The sequence below is a fragment of the Haematobia irritans genome, chromosome 2 (assembly GCF_050003625.1).
Source record: "Haematobia irritans isolate KBUSLIRL chromosome 2, ASM5000362v1, whole genome shotgun sequence".
NCBI lineage: Eukaryota > Metazoa > Arthropoda > Insecta > Diptera > Muscidae > Haematobia > Haematobia irritans.
This window is the reverse complement of record NC_134398.1, coordinates 113,254,906-113,276,997: the sequence shown is the minus strand read 5'-3', so window position 1 is coordinate 113,276,997 and position 22,092 is coordinate 113,254,906. Positions and strand designations below refer to the sequence as shown.

The following is a 22,092-nucleotide window of genomic DNA, read 5'->3' as shown; positions in this document are numbered from 1 at the left end:
CAAGCTTTCGACGTGAAACTTTGTACAAGTGATAGGTCGGATGGTATTGCAAATGTACGGTATAGGTATAGCCGCCAAATAAACCGAGCCCCAGATTTGGCTTACGGAGCCTCTTGGGAGAGCAAATTTCATCCGATCTGCCTTCTACACGGATGAAAAAGACTGTTTTTCATATGTTTGGCTATAAACATTATATGTTTGGAACACAAATTTTTAAACACAATATTTTTGAGTGCAAGCATATAATGTTCATAAACTAGCATAACATGTTTGGGACATATATGTTAATATGTTAGAACATATTATGTTTGGGACATAAAATGTTTTTAAATATAATATGCTTGGATGCAAACATATACTAATTTAGAAATAGCCTATAAACATATATGTGTTTAGTAGCTTGGAGCGCTATTTAACAGGGAGCGATATTGAATTAAGTTGGTGGTTGTTGCTTGTTATTACAAAATTAACATTTTATTTTTCCTTGGGCAATTGATCAGCTACTTCTTTGATCCTTACAAACTGTGTGGTCCGCTGTTCGAATCCCCGTCCGGCAAAAGGTAAAATTAAAATAAAAAAAATCATACAATTGAATAATTTCTTCTACAATGTTTGTGTTACAGAAAAAGGTGCTAAGAACTAAAAAATCTCGTGAAAGTGAGAAAGAGGTGGGGGAATATACAATTGGGCAGAAACAAAATTTTGAGCATTCAGGTCGAAAACCTATGTTGTTAGCACCTATATTACCTGTTTATTTTCATAATTCATTATGATTGTAAATATATAAATAAACAAATAAAATTTTGAGCACAATATTGTTTGGGAGAATTTTTTTAAGCATATAATATTTTTGGGTGCAAAATGCTTCCAAACATATTATATGTTCACATAATAACATATTGTTTTTTGGAAGACAACATTATTGAATTTGGATGCAAAAATACAAAATGTTTGGAAATTGACTACCCAAACATATATTGTTTAGACCAATATGCTTTCAAACATATTATATATTGGAAGAGATCAAACATATAAATGTTTGGGCAATAGCCAAAAATGTATATGCTTGAAGCAAAATATGTTAGGGAATATATGTTACAGAAGCGATTTTTTGTGAGCGTGTACCAATCATGCAAAAATTGTTCCATATCGATCCACGAATCTTCTTTTTTTTATACTTTCGTACCAGAGAACGCAAACCGGTATGGATTTATATCTACCCAAAATACCTATGTCGAAGGGAGTATTATAGCAATGCATACTGATATTCATCCTACACGGACGAAAAAGACTGTTTTTCATATGTTTGGGTGTAAAAATTATGTGTTTGGAACTCAAATTTGTAAACACAATATTTTTAAGTGCAAGCATATAATGTTCATAAACTAGCATAACATGTTTGGGGCATATATGTTAATATGTTAGAACATATTATGTTTGGGACATAAAATGTTTGTAAATATAATATGCTTCGATGCAAACATATATTAATTTAGAAATAGACTATGAACATATATGTGTTTAGAAAGAGAGACTAAAGTGTATGCTGGAAGTAAAATAATGAAAGTAACCAATTGGCGCCTTAAAAATATATATACACAAAGAAAATTCCATTAAAGATTGGAAAAATACTATGTGTGAATATAAACAAGTATAAATTTACAAATTTGGAGTAAACATATATATGTTGATATAAGACCACCAAACCAGTATACCAGTATTCGGAGACAAAACTCATTCGGAACCAAGAGAAAAGACATTTGAAAAAAAGAGCATGAGTTTTGTTTATCATTTTCGCATTACGGGCACTTTTCTTTGTTTCGTCAAAACAAATCGTAACGTAGGACGAGTAAGTCAAAATATTCAAACAAAGGTAATTAAAGGGATCTTCATAAAAACTAACGAAAGGACACTATACACTGAAAAATACCATGCTCGGTTCCAAAGATTGTGTCTCTATTTTAACAAATTTGGTATTGATTCCGAGCCAATGAAGCCGAGTGTACTCTTTTTAGAGTTGTGACAGTAAAATGAAAACATTGGGAAACAGTGAAAAATTAAACAGTAAGATCTATAAAAACAAAGTTTAGTTCCTCTTTATTAATAAGTAGTCCAAGAGGAGTTAACGGATACTTTCGAAAATAAAAGCGGACATTGAGTTTGAGTTTTGGCACTAAAATTATTTCTCATTTTAACGGCAAAACTCGGATCGGTAAAACCAGAATAACATTATAACTTTTTTAGGCAAATTGTATTATAACTTGGTGGGGAATGATCCCAAGCAACAATTGAATAAGTTTATTTTCTTTAGAATAAATTATTAAAGAAAGCAAACAATTGTTCACACCTAAATAAATGCATGTGTTGGTTGTAAAATTACTGTTTAGAATTTAAATAAAATGTGTTTTTGAATGGTTATCGTTAACTTTAGGATTCGATGGAAAAATATTTATATATATACTCGACTTCGCATTCTTCCTTTGTAAGAATTTTTGAATTTCTTCGAAAATGTCAAACTTGTATACAAACCCTTTTTTGTTACAAAATTTTTAATTTTGCAATAAAAAGTAATATATGATTTGAACTCAGTCCATTTCGTTTATATCAAGCACTGTTGTTTTCTCACTTTAAGTCTTTTATAAGACACACTTTACAGTTTCGTAGTAAAAATTTAATATAGTAGTATGTAATGTTGAACGCCTTTTCGGGATATTCCGAACGTATCTGGAATATACGTAAAAAATATATGTAAAAAAAAAAATATTGGCATGCAAGGCGGACGTACCAACCACTGATCCACGCCGCCAACAAATGTATGTTTAACTATGTTATGTTGTTAAACAATGTTATGTTTGCAACGTCTCGTGGGCGCCGCAAGCTATGCTATATAAATATAACTTATAACGATAATTATCTCTTGATGACCATAACAGCTACGTAGCTCAGTGGTTAGTATGCTGGCTTACAAACTGTGTGGTCCGCTGTTCGAATCCCCGTCCGGCAAAAGGTAAAATTTAAAAAAAAATATAAAATTGAATAATTTCTTCTAAAATGTTTGTATTACAGAAAAAGGTGCTAAGAACTAAAAAACTCGTGGAAGTGAGAAAAATGTGAGTTAATATAAATTAGGCAGAAAAAAAATTTGAGCCAAATCTTCTATGGGAGAAAATTCTTCTAAGCATATAATATTTTTGGATTCAAAATGTTTCCGCTGAAAAACTTTTTGTTGTCGGTCGAAGCGGGAATCGAACCCACGACCTTGTGTATGCAAGGCGGGCATGCTAACCATTGCACCACGGTGGCTCCCATATATACTCCCCTTATGAGTACTCTATTTCATTCTCTGTATCATACTCACCCAAACCAACGCTGTGCTGCCTAAAAAGGTCCCACTGCGCTGTCGTTGTAACACTAAAGCGGGAAAAGACTCTCACTTGAGTGCAAAGGATTTCCGACCAATCATCTCATTCCTACTTAAGACTCTGGAGAGGATGATAGATATTTATCTTAGAGCTAGCGTCGATTCAAGTTTGCTCTCGAAACGACAGCATGCATTCTCGAAGGGCAGGTCTACTGAGACCGCATTACATGAACTAGTCAGCTTTATTGAAAGTTGTTAGACGAATGAAGAGACGTATTTCAGCCACACTAGGACAAGCAAACATACAAAGGTATGTGAACAGAGGCACTCCCCAACGAGGAGTTCTATCACCTCTCCTTTGGAATGTTGCTATAAAGAACCTTCTGGTTACCCTAGAAAAAGAAAGGATAAAAGTGGTGGCATACGCAGATGATGTGGCTCTAGCAGTCAGGGGAAAATTCCCATCAACAGTTAGAGATATTATACAGAGAACCCTCCGGATGACTGAGAAATGGGCGAAAGATAATGGTCTTGGTGTAAATCCTGCAAAGACAGAACTAGTCATGTACTGCAGAGATCGCAAAACTCCCACGGTTAGACCCATTTCCTTAGGGGGTATTGAAATTCCCTTTAGGGAGTGTGCAAAATACCTTGGCGTTATTTTGGACAGGAAGCGTAAATTTAAGCTTAATATTGAAGAAAGGGCGAGGAAAGCAACGGTAGCTTTGTAATCGTGCAAAAAGGCAATAGGAAAAAAGTGAAACCAAAAATTGTGCATTGGCTATACACGGCAGTGGTTAGACCTATAATGCCATATGGTGTTGTAGTCTGGTGGCCGGCACTTCACCAGCCGACAAGTTCACAAGAAGTTCAGCGTATGGCAAATTCCCTTAATGTCATGCTGCATCTATTGCCTTTAGACATTTTGGCCAAAAAGTCAGCTGCAACAACGGCTGTGCGCTTGCGCGAGCTATCGCTGTGGCCGGAAAAAAGTTACGGTCACAGTTCGGTCCTTAAAATAATGCCAGATGTGCCTAACGTAGTGGATGATACTTTGGCGAGACCACTTTTCGACAAAAAGTTTGAAACTCTAATTCCCAAAAGTGAGGCGTGGTGCACACAGGCCCCGGAGAATAAACGATATGTAGATTTCTACACTGATGGCTCCAAATTGGATGGACAAGTGGGTTTCGGAGTATATTCTAAAGATCTGGAACTTCGAAAAGCGAAAAGATTACCTAATCACTGTAGGAGTTTTCAGGCTGAAATATTAGCAATAAGAGAGGTGGCGAATTGGCTGAGAAGTAATGTTCCAAAAAATTTTGGCATTAATATATACTCAGACAGTCAACCTGCAATAAAATCCTTGTACTCTGTGTTCCTTACCTCGAAAACGGCCATCGACTGCCGCAAATCTCCCAATGAGATGGCTGAGCGGCACAATATTCACATAATCTGGGTGCCTGACCATAGGAACATACCGGGGAACTGCGAAGCGGCTGTGTTGACAAGGCTAGGGACTACTTTACATATTCCAGGGGAACTAGAAACTGTTGGTATGCATCTGGCTACCTGCAAGCTCTTACTGCGTGAGAAGGCTGTTATGATGGCAAATGTTCGATGGGAGAATATCAAGGGTTGTAACGATACCAAGCAAATATGGCCCCATTTAAACTTAAACCGCACACTAGATATGCTAGTGTTCTCGATACGTTAGATATCACTCCTGGTATCTGCTATATCGGGTCGCTGCCGGATAGGCGATTTTGCAAAAACTATTGGCGCGAATTATAATGACTATTGTATGAGCTGTCATGATGCGGAGGAAAAGGAATCAATTAAACACCTCTTGTGTGAGTGTCCTGCTTTTTTTGTAAGGCGTAAGCAAATTTTAGAGGTATATAACTTTAGATTACTGGCGGACTTAAGCAGTCTGCTAATGTTTTTGGAACAATCTGGTTGGTTCAATTGAAGAAAATAATCGAGACGGTTGAGCGGTTAAAACTAGAAGTGCCCATATGTAATAGGTACTTTTAGTTAATGTGGTATCACAATGGACTGAATAGTCTGAGCCTGAATCTTAATCGGACTGCCACTTTAACCTAACCTAACATTATTGTTTTGGATTTAAATAAAATGTGCCTTTGAATGGTTATCGTAAACTTTAGGATTCCATGGAAAAATATTTATGTTTATACTCGACTTCACGTTCTTCTTTTGTTAGAGTTTTTTTAATTTCTTCGAAAATTTCACACTTGTATACCACAAACATTTTTGTGTTACAAAATTGTTATTTTTGCATTTCGTGTATATCTGGTACTGTTCTTTTCTGACTGTAAATCTTTAATAACCCACATTTCGAATTTTCATTGTAAAAATTTAATATAGTAATATGTAATGTCGAACATATTTTCGGTATTTTTGGAATATATTGGCGATCGGTCGGAACAGGGATTGAACCCACGACCCTTTGCATGCAAGGCGGACATGCTAACCATTGCACCACGTGGCCAACAAATGTATGTTTCTGTTAATTAAGGTTTTGTTTGCATCGGCTCGTGGGCGCCGCAAACTATGCTGTAGAAATATAACGATAATTGTCTGTTGATAACTGCCTGTTGACATTAACAGCCACGTAGCCCAGTGGATAGTGTGTTGGCTTCAGGATTGATAAAGTTGACACTTTGTGCTTTTTTTGATACATTTCGACTGTGAAAAGCACCGTGGCACGACCGCGAGCCATTTGATACTTTTTCATCACAATTACTCTATATAGAGTTATTCTGCCCTAAATGTGAATGGTTCTCAGATATGAACTCAACTCTAAAAATTATAAAGGGTGATTCTTTTGAGGTTAGGATTTTCATGCATTAGTATTTGACAGATCACGTGGGATTTCAGACATGGTGTCAAAGAGAAAGATGCTCAGTATGCTTTGACATTTCATCATGAATAGACTTACTAACGAGCAACGCTTGCAAATCATTGAATTTTATTACCAAAATCAGTGGCAGAAAATCCGCTTTTTTATCGACAAATTTTGTTCAGCGATGAGGCTCATTTCTGGTTGAATGGCTACGTAAATAAGCAAAATTGCCGCATTTGGAGTGAAGAGCAACCAGAAGCCGTTCAAGAACTGCCCATGCATCCCGAAAAATGCACTGTTTGGTGTGGTTTGTACGCTGGTGGAATCATTGGACCGTATTTTTTCAAAGATGCTGTTGGACGCAACGTTACGGTGAATGGCGATCGCTATCGTTCGATGCTAACAAACTTTTTGTTGCCAAAAATGGAAGAACTGAACTTGGTTGACATGTGGTTTCAACAAGATGGCGCTACATGCCACACAGCTCGCGATTCTATGGCCATTTTGAGGGAAAACTTCGGAGAACAATTCATCTCAAGAAATGGACCGGTAAGTTGGCCACCAAGATCATGCGATTTGACGCCTTAGACTATTTTTTGTGGGGCTACGTCAAGTCTAAAGTCTACAGAAATAAGTCAGCAACTATTCCAGCTTTGGAAGACAACATTTCCGAAGAAATTCGGGCTATTCCGGCCGAAATGCTCGAAAAAGTTGCCCAAAATTGGACTTTCCGAATGGACCACCTAAGACGCAGCCGCGGTCAACATTTAAATGAAATTATCTTCAAAAAGTAAATGTCATGGACCAATCTAACGTTTCAAATAAAGAACCGATGAGATTTTGCAAATTTTATGCGTTTTTTTTTTTTTAAAAAGTTATCAAGCTCTTAACAAATCACCCTTTAAATAGCGGACATTGAAAAAATAAACATATACCACAATGAGGATATTTTAGTTTTTATTACAAGATCTCAAAATTTTTGAGAGGAATATTGCCTATGCAACATTCGTCCGCAAATGTGAAACGTGAAATGTGAGGAAATAAAATGTTGACAAAATTTCCCACACACACAGAAAAAACTTGTTTGGACATGGTTGCCGCATCCATTTAATGCTTATCTAGAGCAAGTAATTGTCGCGAAAACCATGTATTTTGTCTTTGTAAAAATAATTTTCGAGCAGAGAAACATGTATGCTGGCAATCAGCATTTAAATGGTTCTCAAATGGACTGAATAGTCTAAGTGAGCCTGAATCTTAATCGGGCTGCCACATTAACCTAACCTAACCTAATAAATTTAGAACAACGCCAATAAGAGCCCCTTCAAACAATCAGAAAAAGTTCATACTTTTCATACGCTTCCACCATCACAGTTGGCGATTGTTGCAGTGTCACGAGTCTGTAGTAGCGATGAGGATGAAATGGAACTTTGAAATGATGGCAGCGTGCCTCTCTCCCTTACAATCCTACTGAAATAGTGCTGCGTTTTTTGCTGGGATCATACTAATATGAAATCAGCGCCATCTACATTTAAGCAGGTGCGCAAAGAAGGTGTAGAGATAAAATTTTCTCTTCTATTAAATGCTCTTTGTGTTTACTTATTTTTTGGTGAAGTGCAGATTCTCGAAGAGAACAGATTTGCGGCCACCAAAATGAGTGGGAACATTTTGAGTGTCTCTCTCCCTTACAAAACTGCTGAAATAGTGCTCCATTTTTTGCTGGGATCATACTAACATGAAATCAGCGCCATCTTTTAATGAAATGCAACTTTTTCAGTAATTACTATATTGTATACGAGAAGCGCCATCTATATTAAGTATGTGCGCATAGAAATTGTAGAGATAAAACTTTCTCTTCTATTAAATGCTCTTTGTGTTTACTTATTTTTTGGAACAGATTTGCGGCCATCAAAATGAGTGGGAACATTCATGGATTGAGTTGGTTTCCCAACATCCCAGACAAATTCGTGACATGGGGACAGGAAATAAATTTGTATGAAGTTCGAAAAGGTGAAACTGATGTGAAAGGTAATCTTTTAAGAGGCTGTACACACTTCAAAGCGCAAGAATTCATTCAGACATTTGTACCATATACATTTTGTGTCATCTTTCAGCCCGTCTGCCCAATATATCTGCCAATTTTTTGGCCATTGAAAATCGATACCAATATGCCCGATGTGTTCAACCTTCCTACTACAAAGACCGACCAATTATTGCTGTAGGTCTGGGAGATGGAAAAATATGCCTTTCTGACTTTCACGATGTTGTAGATAACAGCTGGGAATACAGTAAGCTTGAAAAGATTCCTCCCTCACATATGAATTTAACCAATGCATACGAAATTTTTCTAGCTCCACGTCAACAAAGAATGTGTCTGTGCTTAGCTTGGAATGAAATTAATCCCAATATACTGGCCATTGGTCATGATCGTTATCGCTCTGATTCGTGCATTACGATTTGGGATACTGAAAGGGGTTCACCGAAAGAAAGTGGTAAGTGCTGATAGTGAAATTTGGTTAAAGGTGAGTACTATATTCGGTTATTTCATTAAAACACTAAATTGAAAGAACATATATATTTATGAAGACGATTATATTTTGATGAAGTCTTGCCAAATAATAGATGGAAAAGATACAATGAATTGATTGCAAATTATTTTAACAGGTTGGCTGATAAGTCCCCGGTCTAACAAAGAAAAACACATTTTTTTTTTGTCAAAATTCGTTTTTATTATTCAACATAGCTCCCTTCAAGAGTGATACAACGATTATAACGACCTTCCAATATTTTGATACCATTTTGGTAGTACTCCTTCGGTTTTGCCTCAAAATAGGCCTCAGTTTCGGCGATCACCTCTTCATTGCAGCCAAATTTTTTCCCTGCGAGCATCCTTTTGAGGTCTGAGAAGAAGAAAAAGTCGCTGGGGCCCAGATCTGGAGAATACGGTGGGTGGGGAAGCAATTCGAAGCCCAATTCATGAATTTTTGCCATCGTTCTCAATGACTTGTGGCACGGTGCGTTGTCTTGGTGGAACAACACTTTTTTCTTCATATGGGGCCGTTTTGCCGCGATTTCGACCTTCAAACGCTCCAATAACGCCAATAGTCACTGTTGATGGTTTTTCCCTTCCCAAGATAATCGATAAAAATTATTCCATGCGCATCCCAAAAAAACAGAGGCCATTTCTTTGCCAGCGGACTTTTGATTCTTTCCACGCTTCGGAGACGGTTCACCGGTCGCTGTCCACTCAGCCGACTGTCGATTGGACTCAGGAGTGTAGTGATGGAGCCATGTTTCATCCATTGTCACATATCTACGGAAAAACTCGGGTGTATTACGAGTTAACAGCTTCAAACACCGCTCAGAATCATCAACACGTTGTTGTTTTTGGTCAAATGTGAGCTCGCGCGGCACCCATTTTGCACAGAGGTTCCGCATATCCAAATATTAATTAATGATATGACCAACACGATCCTTTGATATCTTTAAGGCCTCTGCTATCTCGATCAACTTCATTTTACGGTCATTCAAAATCATTTTGTGGATTTTTTTGATGTTTTCGTCGGTAACCACCTCTTTCGGGCGTCCACTGCGTTCACCGTCCTCCGTGCTCATTTCACCACGCTTGAATTTTGCATACCAATCAATTATTGTTGATTTCTGTGGGGCAGAGTCCGGAAACTCATTGTCAAGCCAAGCTTTTGCTTCCATCGTATTTTTGCCCTTCAGAAAACAGTATTTTATCAAAACACGAAATTTCTTTTTTTTCCATTTTTTTCACAATAACAAAAGTTGCTTCACAAAAGACGCTCTATCTCACAAACTAATTGACTTACAGACGTCAAATTTTGACACGAATCATTTGAAGGTTGGTACTATATAAAAATAATATGCATATAATACTAGCGACGCCATCTATGTGTCAGGCCGGGGACTTATCAGCCAACCTGTTATATTTCTAAATTAATTAATTAAAACAAGTAACCTTGAAAACAAGCTGGTTTTCAACTTGAAATTTGAACATAGTACTCAACCTAAGACAATTTTAATTATGCGCGAGCGAATTCTTTTTCAATTTTCTTGCACCTTATCAAGTTGCAAGAAAATTTGGTACAAAAATTTATCATTTTATACAGTTTTTTCAAATTTATTTTTGATTTGAGCGGCTAAACTTGAACTTAGCACTAAATTTTAGATTGAAATATAATCTTGGCAATTTATTTACGATTGTCACAATTATATCGAATAATTGTAATGCTATATTTGTTTTTTTTTTTGTCTGAGACGGAAGTGAGAGGGTTGCAACTTTTTTTGCGAGCGAAATTTATTATCAGTACTCCCATTTTGCCATTGTTAGTATATTTGCAATTGGTAACCAATTACTATTAAATTGAAATCTTGTTTACCTTCGAGGACATTCCTCTGAGAAATGTACTACAACTGCATTACTAACAGCTAAATTGTAAGTATTGTATGGAGGTTTCTAGAAGTACTCATAGAACTCTAATGATAGCAATCTAAACCTTCGGGTGATGGTAATTCATTATTTCCAAGACTACGGTATTGGTGAGAGTATGCCAGAAACACTCTTGGTAATCAGTTTTAAACTCTACCATTTACCCAGTTTATACTGAGTCGTTGCACTTCCATTTTGTATTTAGACAAGAGGCATAATGCCTACCTAAATTTAACAAATGTTGGAACTCCGGTAAAAGGCTTTATGAGATTGTGGCGATCGTTGGTGACACGAAAAAATGCACCACGCTTTTTAAACGTCATTTTGTCGAATATTCCTAGTGATAGGTTAGGTTAGTTGGCAGCCCGATGTATCAGGCCCACTTAGACTATTCAGTCCATTGTGATACCACAATGGAGAACTTCTCTCTTATCACTGAGTGCTGCCCGATTCCATGTTAAGCTCAATGACAAGGGACCTCGTTTTTATAGCTGAGTCCGAACTCAGAAATGTCACCAGGGGGCTAATCACGGCATTCGATATCGAGAACTTTTGATCGAAATCTAAATTTTTCGGATCACGGGAGTCGATATCGAGTTTTTTTTGATCGACAATTTTTTCGATTGGTAAATTGCAATCGTAAAACATTTTTCACATGTTTTTTACATTGTTTTCGCCATATAGGAATAGTAAATATATTAGTTTTAGTTCGAATTGTTGCTAGTTTGTAGTAAATTTACATATAATGAACATATTTTTAATATTTAGGACCAATGCAATTCCAATAAAAGTTAAACAAAAATTGGTCATAGTAGTGTTCGCAGCGAGCATTCTAGCTTGGCAAAGAACCATATATAAAGCGCACATGCTAGATCGATATTCAAGAGATTGTGATCGACCAAATACCGTACCATTCCGTGACAACATATAGTGAATTATGAAGGCTCCCACTCGCAAAAAGTTTTAAGACGGCAGACAATTGTAAAGTGATAAAATTGACGTTGACATGCCACCAAAAATTATTTTCCATTTGAACGCCTCCTTCGTCAGCCGAAATCGTCCATTGAGCCTACAAAAGGTGACTTTCTAACAGTGCACACCATTTCAAACCCATGTACTTACACCAATAACAATGTGCACTTTTATTCCTTATTTGTCGCCGAATTATTTTATATTCATCTCATCCTCCAATTAGGAAGGAATTTGGAGGAATGTAAAAAGAGATATGGGTCCATAAGATATAATGCAATACAATTTACTTTTTACTTTGAAACCTCCAAAAACATGTTTTTTTTCTACATTCTATTTTGTGACGCTAACTTAGTTTTGTCATTTCATTTTGCTCTGCTTCGTTTTTTGCTGTTGGCAACGCTTGAGAAATTGCATCAAATTTCGATCGAATGCCGTGATCCAAACTTTTAATCGTATCGACAATTTTTTCTATACGATTATGAATTCGATATCGAATGCCGTGATTAGCCCCCAGCATTACTGGGGTGGGATAATCCACCGCTGAAAATTTTTGCTGTTCGGTCGAAGCAGGAATCGAACCCACAACCTTGTGTATGTAAGGCGGGCATGCTAACCATTGCATCAAAGTGGCTCGATTTTTATATTTTGATTACAGTCTCTATACTGTAAGCACTAGGTAAAGTTGAATATAATATGTTATTATTATGCAATCAATTATGTAAATATGCAATTTTTTAATTGTATTTAGTCTCTTTATTTCATAATAAATTGGTATTTATTATGAAGTTATAAAATTGGTTGATATGATAAGAAATATTTCCAAGTTGAAGTAACTAAACACACGTTTTCGCCATAAAAAGAGTAACAAAAAACTCCACTATTTGTCCATTAGGATAACGATTTTTGATTTTCACAGGTTCCACTTTCTTTGGTGTGTCGGAGTCAGCACATTCCCTATGTTGGGACAAAAATCATCACATTCTCATTGCAGGAATGAACCAAAAACAAATTAAACTCTTCGATCTACGACGTAAGTAAATACAGAAACACCAAATTCTTTATATGAATGTTTATGCTTAATGTAGAAAGTACGGCCACCTGTCAGTCTATACAAACAAAAACAGTGTATGGTTTGGGAGTGGCTCCAAATGGAAACTACATTTGTAGCTTCTTCGATTCAGTCATTGTGGTTTGGGATCTTCGTGCAATCGATAGGCCCCTCAAGCAAATTCAGTCGGCTAAGAATCACTTACAAATTAGTTGGTGTCCCACAAGGTCGAGCCTTCTGTCGTCATTGCAACGAGAATCCCCTTACATTTCGTTATACGACATACGGTGTGTGGATGTGGATAAATCTCGAGAAGTGTATAGCGTAAAGAAACAATTATTGCCATTCCATACCAAACACCATGCTTCTCATAAAGGTTACGCTCTGACAGCATTGTCCTGGCATAATCTTGACTTTGAAAGAGCATTACTACTTTCGGAAACAGGGAGCATTATGGACTTTCGCTTACCCTTATCTATACTGACTGCCTATAGCAATCACAAGAAATTGCCCCTTTTATTGCAGCGACCACTCTCTGCTCCCAATACACCAGTTCATAGCAGCGAAACAAGTCAAACAAGTTCATCGGAGCTTACGAATGCGAGTTCATCATTAAATTTTCAAGTCATAGACCACAAGCTTTTGGAGGAAGATCTTGTTGTTTGGACAAGAGAGCGGGCATTGAGTGATTACGGTTTGAAAATGGAAAATGGTAAGCGTCTAAGCGGGGATTACCATTTGACTGCATATCTCATCACAGTTTGGCTGAGCTTAGCCAATCTTTACCGCAATGAAGAGAGGTTGGTTGGTTTAAAAAGTGTACTGGGCATTGGTCTAAGCCATACATCTGAGGCATTTATGAATACATCCAGAATTGAATCCCATGTCTTACAATGGCCAGATTTTATAAACAACTCTAGTAATTTAGTATGTTACAGGTAAGCTGTTTATATAAACGCATAATATTGATTATACCCTGCGCCAAACTGTGGACTAATATGGTCCCATAGTTTTACTCCAATTTGGTTGTAATTTTGCACTAGGAGTACAATTAGTAGTGTACTCAAGTGTGCCAAATTTTATTGAAATCGGTTCAGATTTAGATATAGCTCCCATATATATCGTTCCCCCGATTTACACTCATATGACCACAGAGGCCAATTTTTTACTCCGATATTGCACAGAATTGCCATAGTAGCTATGCGTGCCAAATTTGGTTGAAATCGGTTCAGATTTAGATATAGCTCCCATAAAGGGTGATACGGTCAAAATTTGGTCAAGGGAAAACGCGTGTAAATCGGTGAAATCGTTTATTTAAAAAATCAAATTAAATTTCTTTTTCAAGTTCAATTAGTATAAAATTCAGGAAAAATATTCAGTTAGGCTTTCGCTTTTCCAAATCCGAATTGCCGGGCCTCACGTTTGACACCTGCCATCAGATTTTGTACAGCCATCTTGTCCACCTTGTTCGCCGCAGAAAGCCAGTTTGCCTTGAACTGCTGCTCGTCCTTAGCAGTTTTTTTGGTCTTCTTTTGGTTCCGCTTGACAATAGCCCAGTATTTCTCAATTGGGCGGAGCTCTGGCGTGTTGGGAGGGTTCTTGTCCTTCACTCATAGAAAAAAAGTCTGCTAAAAACAGCAGTCGACGTCTGCTGTTATATTTTTGTACTTCAGGGCCAAATGAACAACAATTTATAAAATTTTTAGGTTATACATTTTTACCCAAAGCCTATTTAAGAACAAAAAGTAGTTTTTGGTATATTTTTGCACTGCAATATACTTACAAGCTCCTAAATACGATCAGCAAACATTTTGTTTGCTGTTATGCCTCACTTCGATAAATATTCAGATTTTTGGTCAAATACTATAGATATTCATAAAATATTGTTTTAATTATGTTAGGATAGCTCCTAAGTTGACATTTTTATTTGTTTTAGCCAAAACAAAAAATGTTTTAGTGTAATCGAGCTTCAAAAATAGCAGGAAATGTTTGCTATTTCAGCAAACACCGACTGCTGTCCCTTTTTCAGCAGACTCTGCTGTTTTAGCAGACTTTCTGCTGTTTTAGCAGACTTTTCTGCTGTCCCTACTAACAAATTTCTTTGGGTGTTGGGAACCACCTGCACGTTGTTGGCGGCGTACCACTCCATGGCCTTTTTACCGTAAAGGCAAGATGCCAAATCCGGCCAAAACAGTACGGAACAACCGTGTTTCTTCAGGAAAGGCAACAGACGTTTATTCAAACACTCTTTCACGCAAATTTCTTGGTTGACAGTCCCGGAAGCTATGAAAATGCTGCTTTTCAAGCCACAGGTACAGATGGCTTGCCAAACCAGATATTTCTTTGCGAACTTTGACAGCTTTATGTGCTTGAAAATATCTGCCACCTTTCCCCTTCCTTTTGCCGTATAAAACTCCTGTCCCGGAAGCTGCTTGTAGTCGGCTTTGACGTAGGTTTCGTCGTCCATTACCACGCAGTCAAACTTCGTCAGCGTCGTCGTGTACAGCCTCCGGGATCGCGCTTTGGCCGTCGTATTTTGTTTATCATCGCGATTTGAAGTCACTACCTTCTTGTAAGTCGATAGTCCGGCTCGTTTTTTGGCTCGATGCACGGTTGTATACGATACACCCAGCTTATTTGCGGCATCTCGGAGAGAGAGGTTAGGGTTTCGCTTGAAACTACCGGCAACTCTCTTTGTCGTCTCAGCGGCTTCCGGTTTTCGATTTCCCCCCGATCCAGACTTCCTGGCTGTCGACAAACGTTCCCCAAACACTTTAATTACATCTGTAACGGTTGATTTGGCAACTTTTAGCGATTTTGCCAGCTTTGCGTGCGAGTAGCTCGGATTTTCGCGATGCGCGAGCAAAATTTTGATACGCTGCTCTTCTTGCTTGGACGGCATTTTGACAACTGAAGAGTGAATTCCAAAATCAAAATAGGAGCAACATTCTACACACACACACCTTCAAAATGAGGGGTGTTCAGGTTTTTTAAATGCAAAATTGAAAGAAATACGTCAAGTTTATATTGACCAAATTTTGACGGTATCACCCTTTATATATGTTTATCTAATTTCGACAAAAATGTTCAAAATACCAACATTTTCCTTGTAAAAACGCCTCTGCTTAGTCAAAAAGTTTTAAAAACTACCCTAATTTTCCTAAACTTCTAATAATATATGTCGAGCGAGAAATCATAAATAAACTTTTGCGAAGTTAAAATTGCTTCAGATTTAAATGTTTCCCATATTTTTTTACTAACATTGTGTTCCACCCTAGTGCATTAGCCGACTTAAATTTTGAGTCTTTAGATTTTGTGGAAGTCTATCAAATTCTGTCCAGACCGAGTGATATTTATGTATGTATGTATGTATGTATTTGGGACAAACCTTTATATATAGCACCCAACACATTTGACGGATGTGATATGGTATCGAAAATTTAGATCTACAAGGTGGTGCAGGGTATAATATAGTCGGCCCTGCCCGACTTTAGACTTTCTTTACTTGTTTTTCTATTACAATTATTTTGCAGAAGTGACCAACGTGATACGGCGTTGAAGTTATGTGGTTGGGCATCAGAACAGGATTTGGACCGTTTTATAAATACCTTATGTGAAAATAAGGTAAGTATTCGTATGTCCTTAGCATATTGATGAAGAACTAGTAATTTTGTTTTCAATTTATAAAGGAATTCAGTCGTGCTGCCATGATTTATGTCTTCCACCTTAAAGTTCTTGCAGCCTGTGATATATTATCCAAAGCGGTGGAACAGTCCAAAGATCCTAGCATGTTTCGTATTGCTGCTATAGCACTTTCTAGCTTTAATGCGGATCGAACAAGTACAGCATGGCGTAATCAGAGATCATTGGCAAACATGCAAATCCAGGATGCTCATCTAAGGGCGATATTTTCTTTTCTGATAGCAGATAATGACAATTTCGATGCAGTTTTGGTAATTATTTTTTTCTGAATGTTTTCTTATTTCATAAAAAATATTTAAAGTATGCTTAACTAATACACCACTATTTATACAAATAAACACATTAAACGTGGCTAATATGTCACGTTTCACAATGACAACAATTAATGCTAGGAAAAATATAACACAGTAAAAAACACTATTAAGGGCATCCCAGCCACAAATAGCCGCTGGTAATAATATTAAGACTTACTAAACAAACATAAAAACAATAAGTTACTAAAAAAACTTTAATAAAGTCGATCGGTGCATGTTAAATTGTTTAAAATAAGTCTGACACTGTGTTATCTACATTGTATAAAAGTGACGACTACTAGTTTAAGTTCTGATACTGATATCAATTATCATCTCATGAGGTTGAACTTCACTCTGTTAATGAGTGCAGCCCTTGTAGCCGAATTTCAAGTGAATGAGACACAATATTATGCATCCAGGGATAGAATAAAAATAACAACACGTTAAATTAGAAAATATTTTTTAGTAGACATAGCAGAAAAAATCTGCCAAAACAGCAAAAATAGAAAGCTATTTTTAAATGCGATTTGCCAAATAATTTTTTTAGTATGACAAACAAGCAAAAAATTTAAAATAATGAAAGCAATACGCTTTAGGAAATTGTCTCAGATTTTTGAGCAAATACACCTAAAAAACCTGATTTTTCCCAGATTCTCACGATTCTATGTTTTTAGTCCTATGACAGGGAACCTTTTATAGCGGTGAAATCATTTAGAGAAGCTTTTAAACACTCAGAAATGTATCCAGCATTATAGAGTAGATGTCTTTTTGGTGTTGAACGAAACTGGTATTGAACCCATGACGAATTGGGCGTCATTGGTTCACGGCGAACACGCTAACTATTAGAAGATCAACGACAAGTATGTTCGACAGCTCAAACTTTGCTCATTTCTTTTCATTGTTGTAGTTCGGCTGGTGTTGTACATGGGCGATATCGGATCTTATTTAGGTGATACCAGTATTAGGGGGTTTTTACGGGTTGCCATCCGGGGATTTTACATTTCCATATTATAATAATTATTAAAAGGAAATTGTAATTAAATGAAAAAATGTCATCCTCTATGATGACATCAATTTATTAATTTAGTTTTAAAGATATATTTAGATCTGTCCTAGCTAAACTAGCAATATAAGTGAGTCTCACTATATCTAACTCCATTTTTTATAACCGAAGTATTTTACTTTTTTTCAACTGCACAATCTTTTGCTATTCAATCAAAGTTTTCATGTCAATCCATAACAATATATGTGTATTCTTAGCGTGACTCACTAGTGTCTCTGTTTGAAATCGGCGAAAAACCTTACATAGATTATAGATTACATAGGAACAAAAAAGAAAATAAGAGGACATTTACCTTCTCTTTCTTTTTCCTTTTCACAATTTTCCAATTTTACCAAAAATTTGAACTTTTATGGGCCACACGTTTTATAAATTAATTAAAAAACTACAATTGACCAAAAATGAGTCAAAAATGGCGCAAATATAAAATTTTATTTTGAGAGAATTTTCTCTTTACCTCTTTACATCAAATCAAATGTATATGACTAACAACCATACGAACAAAATGAATATCAATGTAGAATCAGATCATCATCATCATTTTGATTTTTTGGATCCTAAATTTCGTACATCATTAACCACGTACTTTTAGAGACAGGCCCCTTATATAGTACATCTATTGTCTGAACCGTGGTATTTGACGAAAGATTCAACCACTAGCAATCACAAAGGAAATTTGATTTTTAATTTACAGCAACAATTTGTATCTAGTAAGAACTTTGCACGGAATTTTTTTAGTGGAATCTTTAATATTTACAAAACGAAGGATTTAATGCCAAAGTAAATCATTTAGTTTCAATCTGCCATATGCTTCATAAGTATTGGATGATAAAATAGCGCGAAAACCCTCTTAAAAACAAAATTTAAAAATGTATCACAAATTGACCAAGATTTTCCTTCCACTTCCCAATAAACACAGGATGAGCGTTTTTCAATTGCAATAACTTTTCAGTTTGAGGGTAAATGTAATGTTCAACATAAATTCAACTTGACTTGAAACAGCTCATCTTCAAATTGTTTGCGAATTACTTCCAATTTGAGGGTAAATGTAATGTTCAACATAAATTCAACTTGACTTGAAACAGCTCATCTTCAATACATCTTCAAATTGTTTGCGAATTACTTCCAATTTGCCAAAATGTTGATGAAATCTTTGAAAAGGTTTTGAAGATAATAGGAAAAAACTTTGACAAAACACTACTCTAAAATGCAACGAAAAAACCATGTGGTTTTCAATACTTAGTTGTGCAACGAAGTTCGTAGTTAATTGGAAGAAATAAAAAAAATTGGAAAATTTTAGACATATAACTGAATTTACTCCAAATAGTTTATAATAATAGGTAAGTGAAAATAAGAAATTAAATAAAATTTTAAGGAAGTCACTAAATGTATATGTCCTTGCAGAAAACCAAAATTATGGATTCTACGTTCTTGAAAACATTAAAAAGCTGACCGATGAAAAAGTTGGACAATTGACTGGAACTGCTTCAAATAGTTTATAATAATTGGTAAGTCTATATGAAAAATTAAATCAACACTTTAGGGAAGTCACTAAATTTAAATCCCTTTGCAGAAAACTAAAATCTTTGGATGCTACATTCTTGCAAACATTAAGAAGCTGACCAATCAGAAATGAGTGGCTTATCGACAAGAAAAGTTTCCAGAAACATTTCAAAGTGCAACCAATTAAAATTGTTAAAAACAACAAATTGTAAAAATCAACAACTTCTGGATGAAAATGTGCATCACATCGTCAGTTTAATTTACATCCCATTATCAGTTTAAAATGGATATTTTGTGAATTCCTTCTGCTGGAAATCTATTCTAACATGCGGTCCAGCACGTTCTAATTTCAAATTGCCCGTATATTAATAAATGTTAATGCTGTTTTATGACACCAACAGGAAGGAAATCGAATTATCAATGCGAAAGTGTTTACAAACCAGTCAATTGTCCAACTTTTTCATCGGTCAGCTTTTTAATGTTTTCATCGTAGAACGTAGAATCCATAATTTTGGTTTTCTGCAAAGACATACATTTAGTGACTTCCTTAAAGTTTTATTTAATTTTTTATTTTCACTTACCTATTATTATAAATTATTTGGAGTAAATTCAGTTATTTGTCTAAATTTTTTTTATTTCTTCCAATTGACCACGAACTTTGTTGCACAAATAAGTATTGAAAACCGCATGGTTTTTTCGTTGCATTTTAGGGTAGTGTTTTGTCAAAGTTTTCTCATATTATCTTCAACACTTTTTGAAAGATTTCATCAACATTTTGGCAAATTGGAAGTAATTCGCAAACAATTTGAAGATGTATTGAAGATGAGCTGTTTCAAGTCAAGTTGAATTTATGTTGAAAATTATATTTACCCTCAAACTGAAAAGTTATTGCATTTGAAAAACGCTCATCATGTGTCAAGTATAATAAACTGCGTTAAGAGTTCTCGCCGTCTTCACAAAATTATTTGTTTTGTGTAGTAAAAAAAAAGCATAAAATGCAAAATATTCGGCAATTTTGAATTTGTAATTCGATGAAAATTAATTCATTTCATTTGTAATCGATTTTAGTGCGAACATAAAGATTATTTCTAACGGCGTTAAAAGTTTTTGCGCATCGTCTTAAATCTTCAAATTAGTAGCTCGGCTCTGAACTCTTAAAAAAGTGAATTCGTGTTTCAGAAAATGAGTTTCTTCGTATACAATTAACTATTAGCAAACAAGAAGCATGCATTTTGTATTTTTCCAAAAACTTTGAAAAATACTTGGTTCATGACAGCAATGTAAACAACTTGTTTACTTTTTCTTCTGCAAATCATATGATTTGCAGATTTTCATTTTTCGGCAGGTGAATTGGAAAAATCTTGTTTCACGGGAAACAGAACAACCAAAAAATGTTGGGGCGAAATCCAAGTGAAAGGTGAAATCTATGTGAAGGGAAATCCAGAATATACCCGATTTTCATCAGGCATTTAGCTAAAATTTGTAAACCTCTAACATATTATATCTATTTCATAGTCGGATGAAGGAATTTCGTTAGCTGATCGAATGGGATTTGCTTGCAAATATTTATCGGAATCAAAACTTTCGGAGTATGTGAAGCTGCAAATACAAAAATCTATAGAAAAAGGCGATCTAAATGGACTACTGCTCACAGGCGAGTCCCAGGATGGCATCAATATATTGCAGGCTTATATGGATTCAGACTTCGACATACAAACGGTAGCACTTATTGCAATTAATTATTTCCATCGCGATCTCTTCAATGATAGCCGCATACAATATTGGATAAATTGGTAGGATTGAGATCTTTGGAGATAAGGAAAACATTCATTAAAACTATTTTCATTTCAGCTATATGGACTGTCTTAACTCTTGGGGTTTCTGGGAAAAACGTGCAGAACTAGAAATCAAAATTGCTAACTTAAGGTCAACAACACAACGAAGTCCCCGCACGGTTTATTTGTCATGCAATTTCTGTGGCAAATCTGTATCGAACGCTTTACAAGAAGATGCTCGAATGCGTAATGTTTCTTCGAATATCAATAAGGTCAGAACCACAGGAATGTTTAAATAGACTTTTTTAATATGATATTCTCCATAAATAGCTTTCGTCTTGTCCCAGTTGTCGTAAACCACTGCCACGTTGCTCCTTATGCCTATTACATATGGGAACAACTCTAAATGCTTATCCAACAGGAGAAGGGGGCCACGAAAGCCTTGGTTGGCAATCAAAACCCTTTTCGAAATGGTTTTCTTGGTGTCAAACCTGTCGCCATGGTGGTCATACTGAACACCTCATGCAATGGTTTAAGTAAAATATTTGTACAACCAGTGCTTATTTGGAAATTAATGTAAAATTTTCAACCTTTTTAGACAATACGCTGAGTGCCCAGTTTCGTCATGCTCATGTAGATGTTTCGACATGGATGTTACAAATCCAGAAGCAGCTAGAGATTTATCATAAGACTTGGTGTAAACTTTAAGACGCGAAACTAATTTTAAAACAGAATCAGTTGATGTTCTTAGAACATCGGATTCGAAATTATTTTTTGACTTTGTTAGTTTTTGTATAAGCATTTAATAAAACGATATACTTATAAGTTTCACAGAAGATCTTGGACTTCACATGAAAATTCTTTGGGGGATTACTGCGTAAATATGCTTTTTAGAACGAAGGTCAGTTTTTGACAGGTCTGTGTGTTATCCACTCTGTGTTGATTGACTTTCTAATGGTTCGCACATATAAGTTTCCTATGTGGCAAATCTGGGGGCTAATCACGGCATTCGATATCGAGAACTTTTGATCGAAATCTAAATTTTTCGGATCACGGGAA

At 35.9% G+C, this 22,092-nt stretch overlaps 1 protein-coding gene and 1 long non-coding RNA gene across 3 annotated transcripts; one reads left to right on the top strand and one right to left on the bottom strand.

The window, feature by feature from the left end:
- Positions 1–8,096: 8,096 nt before the first annotated feature.
- mio (GATOR complex protein mio) lies at positions 8,097–21,869 on the top strand. Of its 2 annotated transcripts, none has more exons than XM_075295911.1 (11): positions 8,097–8,252; positions 8,339–8,512; positions 8,576–8,716; positions 12,569–12,682; positions 12,738–13,638; positions 16,234–16,324; positions 16,390–16,653; positions 20,774–21,051; positions 21,110–21,305; positions 21,364–21,563; positions 21,632–21,869. In XM_075295911.1, coding segments are annotated over exons 1-11 (2,475 nt in total). In that variant the 5' UTR covers positions 8,097–8,137; the 3' UTR covers positions 21,633–21,869. The 2 variants fall into 2 exon arrangements, with proteins under 2 accessions (XP_075152026.1, XP_075152025.1); XM_075295910.1 differs by having other exon boundaries at positions 21,364–21,569.
- LOC142226055 (uncharacterized) lies at positions 11,379–11,984 on the bottom strand. The gene is made up of 2 exons (XR_012719590.1): positions 11,803–11,984; positions 11,379–11,749 (listed from the first exon to the last, which is right to left on the bottom strand). It is a non-coding gene; the product is annotated as an uncharacterized LOC142226055 (long non-coding RNA).
- Positions 21,870–22,092: the final 223 nt, after the last annotated feature.

Bases quoted from the DNA above. Each gene is read 5' to 3' on its own strand.
- mio (XM_075295910.1), top strand. From the start codon at position 8,138: ATGAGTGGGAACATTCATGGATTGAGTTGGTTTCCCAACATCCCAGAC. The intron at 8,717-12,568 runs GTAAGTGCTGAT...TGATTTTCACAG, and splicing joins GGGTTCACCGAAAGAAAGTG to GTTCCACTTTCTTTGGTGTG. The intron at 16,325-16,389 runs GTAAGTATTCGT...CAATTTATAAAG, and splicing joins ATACCTTATGTGAAAATAAG to GAATTCAGTCGTGCTGCCAT.